This window comes from Triturus cristatus, chromosome 9 (assembly GCF_964204655.1).
Source record: "Triturus cristatus chromosome 9, aTriCri1.1, whole genome shotgun sequence".
In the NCBI taxonomy this organism is placed as follows: domain Eukaryota; kingdom Metazoa; phylum Chordata; class Amphibia; order Caudata; family Salamandridae; genus Triturus; species Triturus cristatus.
The window spans coordinates 1,056,727,835-1,056,742,745 of record NC_140592.1 but is presented as its reverse complement, the minus strand read 5'-3'; the positions used below and the strand labels follow the sequence as shown (position 1 = coordinate 1,056,742,745).

At 46.3% G+C, this 14,911-nt stretch overlaps 1 protein-coding gene across 4 annotated transcripts in view; it reads left to right on the top strand.

The window, feature by feature from the left end:
• Positions 1 to 14,911, top strand: part of TRAPPC6B (trafficking protein particle complex subunit 6B) — a 77,732-nt gene that overhangs the window by 36,487 nt on the left and 26,334 nt on the right. For all 4 annotated transcript variants that reach the window (XR_014968889.1, XR_014968888.1, XM_085626927.1 and 1 more), the window contains exon 4: positions 5,793 to 5,876. Coding sequence is in view for 2 of the 4 variants with exons in the window: in XM_085626927.1 (XP_085483053.1) it covers positions 5,793 to 5,876 (84 nt within the window). In the remaining 2 variants the exon portion in view is untranslated. The remainder of the gene's footprint in view (positions 1 to 5,792; positions 5,877 to 14,911) is intronic.

The following is a 14,911-nucleotide window of genomic DNA, read 5'->3' as shown; positions in this document are numbered from 1 at the left end:
TTTGACAGTCTAAACAAGGTTTAAACTTTCTAGTTTCTCGAATGGACCTATTCCTTTGCACATTGTTCTTTTTTTTTTTTTAAACAAAGTTTATTATGTCAGAGGTCATAGACAGTGCAGAGCTCCTTGACCCAGGAAACATTTGCTACATCACACAGTGCAAATGATTTTATTTGACAGATGGTTATTATTTTTTCATTGAAATACAATAAAACAGAACCACCTCAATCCCCCCCCCCCCCCTTGCACTGACATACAGTTGTGTATCGGCTGTCACCACAGCTCCATATCCCATCAAATCAAGACCGTTCCCATATGTCCAGACCCTTATCCTAGGGTCCCACATAGCAAAGTAGATATCGATGGGTCCACCGGAAGCACCGGGTCCAATTCCAAACCTCAATAATCTGCCCACCGTTTCCAGTTTTTGGGGGTGCTTTTGCGGGCAGCCCCTAGCCTTAAATATCGGGATCTCTAATCCCATGCTAAAATCCAACCCATTTTTCCAAGCCGAGAGAGAGGGCGGGGCCGTAGCCTTCAACAGCCTTGCTATATCTCTTTTGACCAATGTCAGCCCCAACAGTAGGAGATGCCTCTTCTCTTGTATATATTACCTCCTATACCCTCCGTAATACGCAGAATTGTCAATTTCGGTGAAGATGGGAGCTCACACCCAAACATCTCCGTCATACAAGCCAACACCCCTCTCCAGAATTTCGTGAGTGCTATACAGTGCCAAACAGTATGAATTAGGGACCCCTCTTCTCGCCCACAACACAGGCACAGCGGGGAAGCTACCAGGCCTGCCCTCCACAGCCTTAGCCTAGTGTAATAAACCCAGTGGAGGTATGTAAATTGAATAAGGCGCAGTCTCGTCGATATTGCTGCTCCTCTAGGTGATGCCAGTGCATCCATCCAGTTATCTCCATCCAATGGGCCCACATCCCCAACCCAAGCCTCTCTGAGTGTGTCCAGTGTAGTGGAACTACGGGTCACCAAAGATTGGTAGATCTTTGATATCTTATGCTCTTGTAGATCTCCCATGAATACCTTAGCCTCAATTGGACTGAATTCAGGGAGCGCCTCAATTCCCGAAATACTCGGATAGATGGCATGCCAAAATTGGAGGTATTTGTAGAACTAAGTTCTTGGCATATGGTATTCTTGCTGCAGATCTTGAAAGGATTTGAGCACCAAGCCTCGCATTACTGCCCCTAATGTGGTAATCCCTATGTTGTCGCACTCTTGAAATCCAACTAGTGCCACCAGCTGCGGCAACCGGCCATTGTGCCACAGCGGGGTCTCCCTAGTTAGGTTGTTCCACCATTCCATCTTACGGAATGACTGTTTCCATACCCGAAACACCACCTGAGTGGCCGATGGCAAAGACTTACGCAAAGGTGCAGAGTACAGAATGGTATGGAGGGTGGACTCCCCCATACACCTCCGCTCCACTGCATATGCAGGATCTCCTCGGTCGCCATACCACCATTCATTGAGCACCAGGAGATGCAAGGCCATGTAGTATGTTTGGATTTCTGATGTGGCTAGCCCCCCACAATACGTTGACTGAAAGCAGGTCCGCAGCGCCACTCTTGCAGCCCCCCCTGCCCACAGGAAATGTCCCAACGCAGCATTTACCTGGCGAAACCACGAACGGGGCACCGGGTATGGATGATTCTGCAGCTGATGGAGCAGGCGTGACAATGACACCATTTTAAAACTTGCCGATCTGCCATACAGAGAGAGGGGTATGTGCTATCAAGTTTTTATTTCCTCCCTTATTTGTGCCCAAATTGGTACTATATTCCTGTCCCACGATACTCTCGGCTGAGCTGAGAGAAACTCCCAGGTATTTCACCCCATCCGATGACGCCCGTACCGCCGTGGCCCAGGACCCCAGCTCTGCAGTCCCCCTCAGCACCCACAACGTGGATTTACTTGGGTTCATATATAATCCCGATGATTCACCAAAGATTTGCATGATGCGGAGAAGCCTAGGCCCGGTCCTATTTATGTCAGTTAAGAAAAAAAGGACATTGTCCGTTGCACATTAAGTTTTTAAAAATATTTTTAGTGAAAAAAACTAGTCAACCTTTGAAAGAGTGAGAGTAAGCTCCAGATCTGTGCACAAAGGCGTAGAAAGAAAGGAACTGACAGCGCACAGACGTGGTGCTTATATGTGACTCCGTTCACTTCTGGAGTGGCACAAAGACAATTGAGATGTGCATGGCGCCACCTATTGGCGCATGGTAGCAGTGCTGTTCTAAATGTTCCTGATCCAGTCTAGTACCTGGGGTATAGCATAAAAGTGAATAATCTGTGGTTATAAGTATTCATCAGAAAGTAGGTTAAAGGGCACAGCTGGTAAATGAAGTACCAGTAAATCCCTAAACCTAACAGACCTCATTAAACAAAATAACATTTTGAAAGCCTGTTGTTGGTGATGGTGGGCAGGGTGAAGCAAACATTTTTTATTTATTTTTTATTTTCACTGGATGGCCCTTTAAACAAAACACCTAGAGTTGGGGTTAAATATCCCCAGGTTATGGTAGTCCAGTCCTATTAAGTGAGTTCTTTGTATTCAGACAGGACTCTGGGTCAAATATGTATTGCAGCTCCAAACCAAACAAAGAAGAAAATACTATATATATATATATATATATATATATATATATATATATATGTGTGTAAGATATTTTGGTAACAGATGATTTTGAGCCTATGGTTTTGCCATCTGTTTTTTCAACCGGTTTTATGTCTTATGTTTAAAGCTGTCTTCTATCTGGTGAGAGGGAAACAGTTTTTTCGTATAGACTACTCGATGAAAATGTTACCTGCTGTGACAATCTTTCTAGTGGAACTCTGTCTACCTGCAGATTTGTCACCTGTAGTGCAATCCCAGTTCTCAGACTTGATCTGGAAACATCAGAGACATCACGACGCTGGGAGGGGGTGCTGGTTTTGCATCGACGCCGGAAGTGGTGTCTGGTGAGGTCATCGAAACCATATAGCCCTGCTCTGGTAGGTTTGTCAGTTTGCATCTATTTTTCCCCAGCCTTCGACTGGAGTGAAGGACTGATGTTGATAGAGTAGTGCAGTACCAAAATCTATAGTGGAATCTTATGAACTTATCCATCAAACAGGAAGTTGGGTGAGTTGATAAGGATTCTGTAGGTAGATAAATTGTCCACCAGAAAAGCCATTACCGCAGATAAGTAATTTCTTCTCCTGAAGGATACTCCTACCTGCATATTCCTCACCTGTAAAACGGATTACAGAGCATTTTCCTGCCCTGGGGGAGGGGTGGGAGGGTTGACGGATGGTTAAACAAGGAAGTCCTGATGAACCACTCTGGAAAAGTGTACATTCCTAGACACTACAGAATCCAGGCAGTAGTGCTTGGCACAAGTATGCAGGGACGCCCACGTTGCGCCCTTGCAGATCTCTGCGATGGGAACTTCAGGTGGACAGGAGCCACCACTTTAGCAGGATTGCAGCCCTCGTCCCCAACACCAACTGATCTGCATAAAAAGTGGTAAAAGGGAGACTGGAACCGAGAGCTTGAACCTCGCTCAAGGTGATGTGATAGCCACGAAAAACACAGTTTTGAACATCAACATCCTTAAGGGACAACAATCTTGGAGTTCAAACGGAGTCTCCATGAGAAAAGTCAAGAATAAATTAAGTTCCCACTGGGGCACAACAAAGGGGGTTGGATGATAGTTTAGTCAACCCCTTGAAAAAATGGTTGACCACTTCAAGCATTGACCAGTTGGGAAGTCAATAACTAGTTCAGGAGAGGTGTCTAGACCACTGGCAGAAGCTGAACCTTGAAATTTATGAGCCTAATCTCCAGTATGCCCATAAAGGTACAGATCAGGGGGTCTGAGTCCGTACCAAAAATATCATGGAGACATTTGCTATACTCCTCTTTTCCCAGGAAACGTTGAGCATCCCTACAGGGTCTGTCTTGCAGAGTGATATCAGGCTGCAACTGCAGTGGCGCCATATCCTTAGTCAGAGGTGGTGGTGGGGACATCATTGTCGAGGGCTGCAGTGCCAAACACTGAAGAGCTAGTTTGAAGCAATGTGGCGCAGGCACTAGATCCTTTGGTGCAGCACTGAGAGGCATCGGAGCCAAAGGCATAAACATTTGAAATCTGTATGGAACCATTGACCCTGAAGGAGTCCCAGGTAGCAATGAAGCTCTTGAAGATTGAATGCATATTGTTAAGGAACGCGGTCGGATCCAAACCTGGTGCGGAAAACTCAAGAAATGCCGGTTGCCAGCTTCTGAAGCTTGGCCAGTTGAAGTCCCCTGGTGCCAAGGTATCTGAGAAGATCTGAGGCTTGGTACAATGGAGTCCACGGAGGGGGGACCACTGTGGTCCAATCTATTATTCTGGCTCCGAGGATGATTATCCTGCAGGAGATTAAGAGCGATGAGTCGACGTACCTTTGGAACATTTCTTACACTTCTTGTGCTTCTTCTTTTTGCCCCCTGTAGATGACCATGGAGATCTGGAGGGATCCCACAAACAATTGTTGCTTTGACGGTCATCCCTAGACCTGGCTGTAGAGAGTTTTACTTCTTGCTCAATTATGACCTTGGGGTACATGCTTTGACAGGAAGTTCAGGTCGGGAGGGTCAAGGTACGACCCCAGGCACCAAAGACAAATAGCTTGGGGGCCAGTTATGGACATGTGTCCCTCACAAACCCTTCAGGGTTTTAACCCCAATTTCGTAGGAGGGAACATGGTACTGTGCTGGTTTTAATTTTTAGAGTATGGAAATGGGCACTTAGACTTAAGCCCTCAATCTCCACAGTGATAATCTGAGGCCTTCACCACTAGGCCACAAGTGACTTCGCTGATTTTGATTTTTGTGTGAAGAAAGCTCCTCAGAGAGAGGGACCTCTGGATCTTGGTCAAAGGTTTGAAAAAAGGGAACTGACCTTGTTATGCCGGGGCGGGCACTATATTGCTTCGGTGATGTCACCTGGTGCCACTTCCTACATCAATAAGAATCCAGTGCTCCCTACTGGCGACCTGAGACCTTTGAAGTTTCCGGATCTAGTCTGATACCGGACATTGCTCTACAGGTGAGTAAACTGTAGGCAGAAGTATCCATCAGAAGTACAATTTCTGTGTTCAAGTATATTTTGTTCCTGGTTTGTGGTGGGTGTCTGGATTCCTTAAAGACCAGGGCATTTTTATTTAGCCAGACTGCTCCTCTACTGCTCTTAATTTTTTTTTGCCCTGAACTGGCAATGCCATCTGGCCATATAATCCTGTCTGCTAGATTTTTTTATAGTGTAGCAAATAAAATGAAGTAAAGAGTAATCCTGAAGAGTACTTTAAAAAAATCAATAAACCCTTTTGTGTTTTTCTCATTTTTCAACTTTTATTGATAAAAGTGTAATTTTATTTTTTAGTTAAATGGCTTTAGGAGAAACTGAGATATATTTCTCTTTGTGAAAAAACGAATAATTGGCGCATATAATGCTATGTTTTAACCACTCCCAATGTTTACATCCAAAATAACATTTAATTTCAAATTGCAATTGTAATCTTCTAAAAATGAACATTTGACATAATTGCAGGTTTTATTGGCAAATTATTTCTCAGTGTTAAATTGTCTTGAGAATAAAAATATACTTTTGGTCAAAAAAAAGTTTTTAGCCTGAAGCTTGATTTTTATATTGCTGATTGCTATTACTTAGAAATTAATCAATAGAAGAGAACCACTTTTCAGTGCTGCTTTACACATGATCTCATTTTCTTTTCAGGGAATATACGTACTTCAAGACAACAAATTCCGTCTCTTGAGTCAGATGTCAATGGGAAAGCAGTATTTGTCACATGCACCTAAGGTAATTTGATCCCTCAACATAGGTCTTGATTTTTAAAATGCATTTAATACAGAGGAGAAAGATCACTAGACATATAGTTGATGTCACATGAATTGCAAGACCTGATTTTGATGTTGACATAGAAGTTTCTTTAAGGTAATGTCAGTCCTAAGGCTTATCCCTTCATTAATCAGTATAAACCTTGCAGTTTTCCTTTCTACTTCAAATTGCATTGTTCTATTACTTGGAAAGAAACAACAAGGAGGGGAGAACCTGAGGTTGGTTACAGGAGAAGGTGCATGTTCTAAAAAGTAATTCTACCTGAACTCATTGGAATGTTGATTTCGTGGGTGCAAATGTGGCTCAGTTCACAATACAACCAGTCTAGATAACCAACATAAATGTAATCAATTCATAGTAATGCAATATTTCAAACTTCTCAATAATTCCTCTGGGTCAGTTTGTCACAGCCAGACCCTCCAGATGAGCATAGGCAGGCAGAGAGATACATGCACCCATAAACACTCATAATTGTACTCTATGCTTATGCTGCATTTGGCCTCCGATGCATCACATGCAGCATTGCCAAGCAGACCAAAGTGACCTCTGCCATTAGCTTGCTACCTCAGTAACAAACTAGCGAATGTTAGGTTTGCTATGGGAAAAGCAAACCGCCTTGGGACAGTTCTTCCACATCCGCCATAGGGACAAAGACAGATGGACCAGTTAAAGTGTTCATTGTGCATGTTCGCAGTAGGGGAAGAGGGGCAGTCACACCCTGCAGTCCAGTCTTGGAAAACCTACCAAAGAACAATCCCTGTGCCCCACAAGCCCACATATGTCACTGCCTGTGTGCATTCTTAAAACCATCTGCAGTGCATCATTCTCAGTATTAATTGCACTGATAGCATCTGCACAATTTTTTGAGGCTCCTCTAAAGAAGACTTGTGGCCTCCTAACACTGCCAAACCATATATCCCCAGAGAATGCCTACTGCACCATCCGTCCCTCTGATGGACACTTTATTGGAGCATCCTGGAGGTACGGAGAGGATACACAAAGAAGCCTTGAAAGGAAGGCAGTTTAGCCTTTACTTATGAGCAGGACTGGGTTATTACCCATAATGATTTATTTATCCACATATTCGCCCCGTAAAAAAAAATATTACAAAGCAAAATTCTGTCAGACTTGCTGCAGGCTGACCCCATAAGAAACGGAAGGAACACTGACCTCACTCTTTCAAAACCTCTGCGAAATTCAAAATACAAAGGATATAAAAGCTAAGGTACATAATTACAACAGAAACTGGACTAAGGGGGTTGACCATCAACCTTGGTCAGTAGACTTTATCCCTGTGTCAAATTAAATATTTTCTTCAGCCCCACCTAGACGTGTTATTTGTCAGTGGACTTGAGGAAACTAAAAATAAACTTATTGTAGCATTAGTGATTGAAAACTGCAAGCAGCAAGTCATACAGTAGAGTGGGTTATGTCTTTTTAAATACTTTGGTATTTTCAGGTAACCGAGGGTAAAGTAGCAACTGTTTTAGCCTACTAAATATGGGGCAGCAACTGTTTCTCATATATTACTTGTTATGTTTAGTACTTGTCTTTTTATGTCGAGCCTAGCGGCAGCACGCAGGCACTGCTCACTCTGCGAGACTGCTGTAGTAGAGTATGGGAGAGAAGCCGCGCCCACTCTCCTCCCATATTTTGCATTTGCTTGTGTCATTGTCTTTCATAAATGCTGCCTTCGGATTCGTTAATAGGCTTGTTAGTCCCTCCTTAGTATGGCCTTGCCTTCATTTGTACCCTCCCATGGCGACTGGCCCTTTTACTTCGGTTGTTACACAGGACCTGTTATTTAGTCTGTAAGCACTATTTACTTTATTGAGTTTCTCTTACTGCAGGCCAGACATGCGCTGCTTCAGCTGAAACCACTTGTGTTTTTTTAAGCAGCATGGCCACCCCCGTAACATTGGTGCCGCTTTCAATCACTTTAACCCGGCATTATCTCGTGTCTGCTCCAAGCCCCCACCCCCCAAGTAAAATGGATTTAGAAATGATTAGCGAATTAAGTCATGTGAATTCCAGGTAGCATATAATCCTGTGTTAATGGGCTGAAGCTGACAACAGCACATCTGTGTTACATGTCATCTGTACTAAAGCCACCTGACTGATTGTTTTCAAAAGCCTGTTTTATTAACAACACCATCACTACCACGTATACCACCACCACCACCACCAATACCACCACCTCCACCAATACCACCACCACCAATACTAATAACATCATGACCACCAATACCGCCTCCACCACCAATACCGCCTTCACCACCAATACCGCCTTCACCACCAATACCGCCTTCACCACCAATACCGCTACCACCAATACCACCACCACCAATACTACCACCACCAATACCACCACCAGTACCATCACCTCAAATACCAGTACTTCCACCACCAATACCAGTACCACCGATACCACCACCACTACCACCACCTCAGCGCCTCTCGCTCACTAGTAATAGCAGGGGCACTGTACGAGGCTTGAGTTGCAGCCAAGACCATCCCTCCCCCCCTCCCTACCATAAAGCACAGCCCACCCTGCACCAGGAGGTGAAGCCAGGGCCCTACTACAGCTGGAGTGTTTTTTATTAGGCCAAAGACAGCAATGATATTACGCAATGCCACACTGCACATTCAAATCATGTAGAGAGCAGGAAATAGCCCCCTCCCGCTCTTTCTCCTGAGCTGCGACAGTGTAATCTCAGAGCGAAAGGTGTTGGAGCGCTTTGTTAGTGTTTATAGCTTGGACCATATGTAACTCTCACTTCACACTTTGTGTCTGTGTAATTTACAACACACACCCATCATCTAAACTGCACTATTTTCACTACTTTGAAGACGTCTCAGGCCGGTCTCTTCTTCTGATATTTACAATCTAACAAGCGGTCGAGAAGACCCTTTATTGCAATGCAATAGGTCTCGCGTTTGCGAGAGTTTACGCTATTAGTATTCTAAATGACAATGCCGTTTATTTATGTTTTAAAACCCAAAACATAAATAAAAGGCATTGTCATTTACAATGCCAATAGCTCAAACTCGAGTTAATTCGAGACCTATTGCATTGCAAATGCTTGTTTAGTTTTTGTAGTGGATAGCATATCACTTGTGGGCCAGTGGTATTAATCTTTCCAAAAGTTACTTCTGATCATCGGTCTAATTTGAAAACACTGAGCATTACCTTGAGACTTAGGGTGGGATGTGTTGTCCAAAAAAAGTTCTATATTAAATGAAAGATTTTCACTTTTTTTAAATTGTTCCTTTTATCTTTCCCATCTTTGTGTGGTGGCCTCGTTCCAAGCCTTGAAATAAGTGTATTTTTATTTTTCATTCTGATTAATAAAACACTTATTGGCCTTCCATACATTAAGGACAGTCTCCAAACAGAGTGCTTTATTGCATGACAACATTTTACCCGAGAAGACCCATCTAATAACTAGCATTTGCAATGCAATAGGTCTCGCGATTACGCAAGTTTGAGCTATTGGCATTGTAAATGACAATGCCTTTTATTTATGTTTTGGTTTTTAAAACATAAATAAAAGACATTGTCATTTACAATGCCAATAGCTTTAACTCGTGTAAATGAGCGACCTATTGCATTGCAAATGGTTGTTTCATCCAAGCTACTTGCCGCTGCCCTTCATGGGAAATTCTACCTGGAGAATGACAATGCTGTCCAGAACTGCCCATTCCTTCCTGACTTCAGTGACCTTGCATGACCTCCACTTTTACCCTTACTTTATCAGTACTACAGAATCAGCACTTCAATGTTATTTTTTGCCCAAATATTCTTCTGGGGGACACTTTCATGGATTTACAACAGTCAGTAAATCAAGGCCATTACACTACAAGTCTTTGCTCATAGGCAGGACCACTGGAATAATGCAATATTGTGGCCGCCGCGTTCTCGGAGTATTTACATATTTTCTCTTGCCGCATGATTCAGATCTTCTGTATCAGTTGGAAACATTGATTCTAACTCAGATGGCTCAAAAGAGGCTTTAAAAAGCATTAGCCGTGGTCTCCTGGGGGACTGACGCTTTGCAAAGTAAAACTGTCACCATTTCGTTGCTGACGGCTGTATTCGGGTGTTAGAGTGCTGCTAATGAGGAGAAACGTTTGCCTAGAGAATACTACTGTGTTGTAAAATGACAAAATAGCAAAATATTGCGACAGAATGTGCCATATTACGCTGCATCATTGCACCTCTTCTGTGTCTGATTACGTTCGTACTTCTCCAGTCCCTGCAGCACCTGTTCTGACCTGGGTCTCAGGCTCTACAACAGCTCTGCTGACCTGGCTCTACAACGGCTCTGCTGACCTGGTTCTCAGGCTCTACAGCAGGTTGCTGATCTGGTTCTCTGGCTCTACAGCAGCTCTGCTGACCTGGTTCTCAGGCTCTACAGCAGGTTGCTGACCTGGCTCTAGAGCGGCTCCGCTGACCTGGTCCTCTGGCTCTAGAGCGGCTCCGCTGACCTGGTTCTCTGGCTCTAGAGCGGCTCTGCTAACCCGGTTCTATGGCTGTATAGCAGCTCTGCTGACCTGGTTCTCTGGCTGTAGAGCGGCTCTGCTGACCTGGGTCTCAGGCCCTACAGCAGCTCTGCTGACCTGGTTCTCTGGCCCTACAGCAGCTCTGCTGACCTGGTTCTCTGGCTCTAGAGCGGCTCTGCTGACCTGGTTCTCTGGCTTTAGAGCTGCTCTCCTGACCTGGTTCTCCGGCTCTAGAGCAGCTCTGCTGACCTGGTTCTATGGCTCTAGAGCAGCTCTGCTGACCTGGTTCTCTGGCTCTACAGCAGCTCTGCTGACCTGGTTCTCTGGCTCTACAGCAGCTCTGCTGACCCGGTTCTCAGGCTTTACAACAGTTCTGCTGTCCCGGTTCTCTGGCTCTAGAGCGACTCTGCTGACCTGGTTCTCTGGCTCTACAGCAGCTCTGCTGACCTGGTTCTCTGGCTCTAGAGCGGCTCTGCTGGCCTGGTTCTCTGGCTCTACAACAGGTCTGCTTACCTGGTTCTCTGGCTCTAGAGCGGCTTTGCTGGCCTGGTTCTCTGGCTCTAGAGCGGCTCTGCTGGCCTGGTTCTCTGGCTCTAGAGCGGCTCTGCTGGCCTGGTTCTCTGGCTCTACAGCAGCTCTGCTGACCTGGTGCTCTGGCTCTACAGAAGCTCTTCTGACCTGGTTCTCTGGCTCTAGAGCGGCTCTGCTGGCCTGGTTCTCTGGCTCTAGAGCAGCTCTACTGGCTTGGTTATCCAGCTCTAGAGCAGCTCTGCTGTCCCGGTTCTCAGGCTTTACAACAGTTCTGCTGTCCCGGTTCTCTTGCTTTAGAGCGACTCTGCTGACCTGGTTCTCTGGCTCTACAGCAGCTCTGCTGACCTGGTTCTCTGGCTCTACAGCAGCTTGCTAACCTGTTTCTATGGCTCTAGAGTGGCTTTGCTGGCCTGCTTCTCTGGCTCTAGAGTGGCTGTGCTGGCCTGCTTCTCTGGCTCTAGAGGGGCTCTGCTGACCTGGTTCTCCGGCTCTAGAGCAGCTCTGCTGACCAGATTCTCCGGCTCTAGAGCAGCTCTGCTGACCTGGTTCTCTGGCCCTACAGCAGTTCTGCTGACCTGCTTCTCTGGCCCTACAGTAGCTCTGCTGACCTGTGTGAGAAAGTGCCATCTTTCTTGCATGGTATGCCCCCACTTTTTGCTGAATTGCTGAATGTACTTTGACTGAGTGTGCCCTGGACTCCTGCCAATCAGGTGCCCAGGGCCTATGTTCCTTCCCTAAAACAAACAAAACCCCAATTGGCAAACCCTGGCCACATGTCAGCCCCTGGTAAATGGTACCCTAGGTACCCAGGGCATTGTGACCAGGGAAGGCCTCTAAGGGCCGCCCTTAGAGGCCCTGTACCCTTACACACGCACACTGCCTTTGCAGGCTGAGTGTTTGGGTGCAAGACAAAAACAAAGTCGACATAACACACATCCCTGTGTGCCATGCCCATCACCTACACTGCCATGGCATACATCAGCCACCTCTCTAGCTGGGTGCCTTATGCCAATGGTGTGGGCACAGGAGCAGGAGCCCTGTACCCCTGCAGTACCCAGGTCCATTCCTGAGCACTATAAGTGCAGTGCTGCCATTTAAGAGTACATGGTGCTGAGAGCTCGTCAAACATGAGCTCCACAGCACCATAATGGCAACACTGAAGACTGAGAAGTTTGGAATCAAACTTCTCAGCACATTAAACGCACACTGATGCCAGTGTGGGATTTAATGTACCAAGCACCCCAGAGGGCATCTTACAGATGCCCCCTTAAACCTAACCTACAATCCACGTCTGCTCTGAGGCTGCCTAGGCTGCCACACAGCAGACATGTTGCTGGATCCCTGGGTAGGAGAGCCCCTGCTCTCCTGGGTCTGCAACAATGCACATCCTGGGCAAGGTGCTAAATCTCCTCCCCCAGGATGGGCAGGGGGATGCTTCAAAGGCATTCTGCCTCTGTGAGCTTCCCCATGCCACTGCAACCCCCCACTCTGGCGGGAAGCTTGGCCGGAAACCCCAAATAAGGACAGGGGATGTGCCAGCCTGCCAACCCCACCCCTCAGGTGGGGGAGACGAGGTGAAGCACATCTCCGGACTCTCGCCATCTTGAAGATGGGGAGCCCTACCCTATCAGGACTAGGCTACTGCCCCCCTCCCACAGGAGAGAGGCAGGATAGGGGGTGTACCCACCCCAGGACAGGGCCCCATTGGTCCCTGCCCTTCACCTACCTGTAACACCCCTAAATCTAGTATTTAGGGGCACCCTGAACCTTCCTTCCCCAGATTCCAGATTCAAAACTACAAAGAAGAGCAAGAAGAAAAAAGACCTGCCCTACAGCTGCTAAAAAGAGGAAGACACCAACTGCTTTGGCCCCAGCCCTACCGGCCTGTCAACCCTCAAACCTGCTCCTGCTCCAACCCGGCATCTCTTGTGGCCAGCAACCTCACAAACCCCGGAGGACCTGGCTACCTTTTGGCTCTAAGCCCCTGGGACTCCCATGAGTAGAGGCTCTACTCAAAACCTACCTCTAATCCCTGACAGCAGCCCGGAACCGCGAACCCAGCACACTCTGCCAAGCCTGGCCAGTGCCGGAGTGGACTAAGACCACGAGGACGATCCCACGGCGACTGTGACCCCGAGTCCAGCACCCAAGGACCTCCCTCGACACTCCTGAAGGAGCCTGCAGCCTCAGAACAAGGTGCCCCCCCAACCGCGATCAACAGAGGGTAACATTTCCCGGCACCAAAAGGCACCCCTGCACGCGGTGCCCCGCGGCCCCCTGTGCCCAATCCCGGGGTACCTACCTATCCTCCATTTACCCAACTTACCTCTCGAAGTGGTGGTGGCACCTGAAGAATCCTCGTCCCCGAACTTGCAGTCTTTTTCCAAACCGGAGATTTCCCATTGAAATCATTTGAGCGCCCGAAGGCTCAAAAGCACCCTGCACCCAGCCGCCCGAGTGGCCCTGGCAGTGAAACCTCTACACCTACCTACTTCCCCATTTGCCCTGAGAAAGTGACCAGGAGCCCAGCTCCCACAGCCGCGTGGCTTGCCAGTCAGCAGCCACCAACCAAGGCGCCCCCCCTATCCCTCATAGGATAACATTGGGCCTAACTCACTCTGCACCCGGCCGCCCTAGAGTCGCTGAGGGTGAACCAACTGTACCTACCTGACCCTGGGGGACCCCTGAGTCTAGGCCCAGAACCTCAACTCTGCCAGTCGAGTACTTACCCTTAAACCGATAACTCTATTTTCCTCACCGGCTTTTTCCTGAAATTTCTTCTAAGTGTGAACTTTTCAAATCGTAAACTATTCACCAAAAATCAGCCGAGTAACGAAAACGAAATTACTCACCTGCTCTTAGGTGAGCTCCCAGTGCTGGATCTTGGTGCCCAGCACTGACTCTGAAAAATACTTACAACTGTATTACCCGTAACCCAATTTTCTTCCATAGGAAATCATTGCCTTTTTTTCTGTGAAATTTCTTCTCTGTGTCAATTTCTGCAATCTTTAAATATTCTTTAAAAATCGTATAATATCTGAAAATGTAATTACTGACCTGTTTTGGATAAAGGTCCCAGTACTGAGTCTAGGCACCCAGTACTGGATTACAAAAGTAACGAGAACATACTGTACCTGCAACTTGAATTTTCTTCCTTAGGGAATCATTGACTGTTTTCTTTGAAATATTTTCTAAGTGTCAACTTTTAAAATAGCTAAATATTGTTTAAAAAATCATCACAGTAATTAAGTCGACTTTCATCACTTGATTCTGAGTACTGACCCAGGACTGAATCTAGGATCCAGTCCTGGAATTCCAAAAGTAATCTGTTGCAAATAACTTGAAATTTCCATTGAGCTCAATGCATTGTTGTGTTTAAAATAGAGTTGCCTATTGCAACCACTTGTAACTGTTTACAAAAGTTAATTGCATATTGCAAAAGTATTTATATGAAACATCTCATTCTGAGAAAGTATATTTTAAATCCAAGTGTTGGTTCTAAAATAAAACAAGCCTATATTTTTTTATATATAAACCATTGGCCTAGAGTTCAGTTATTGAGTGTGTGAGACCATTTGCTGACTGGGTGTGTACAACAAATGCTTTACACTGTCCTCTGATACTGCCTTACTGCTCGACCAAGCTACCACTTTAGAGAGTAAGGTTATATCTAACTTTAGCCTCTGTCAAACCCTGGGGGACTGTGGACTCTGTACACCCTGTACCTATTAGGGAACAGTATATACAGAGCCACTTTCTCACACTGTAGAGCCAGAGAACCAGGTCAGCAGAGCTGTAGAGCCTGAGAGCCAGAGAACCAGGTCAGCAAAGCTGCTGTACAGCCAGAGAACCAGGTCAGCAGAGCCGCTCTAGAGCCAGAGAACCGGGCCAGCAGAACCACTCTGGAGCCATAGAACCAGGTCAGCAGAGCTGATGTAGAGCCAGAGAACCAGGTCAGCAGA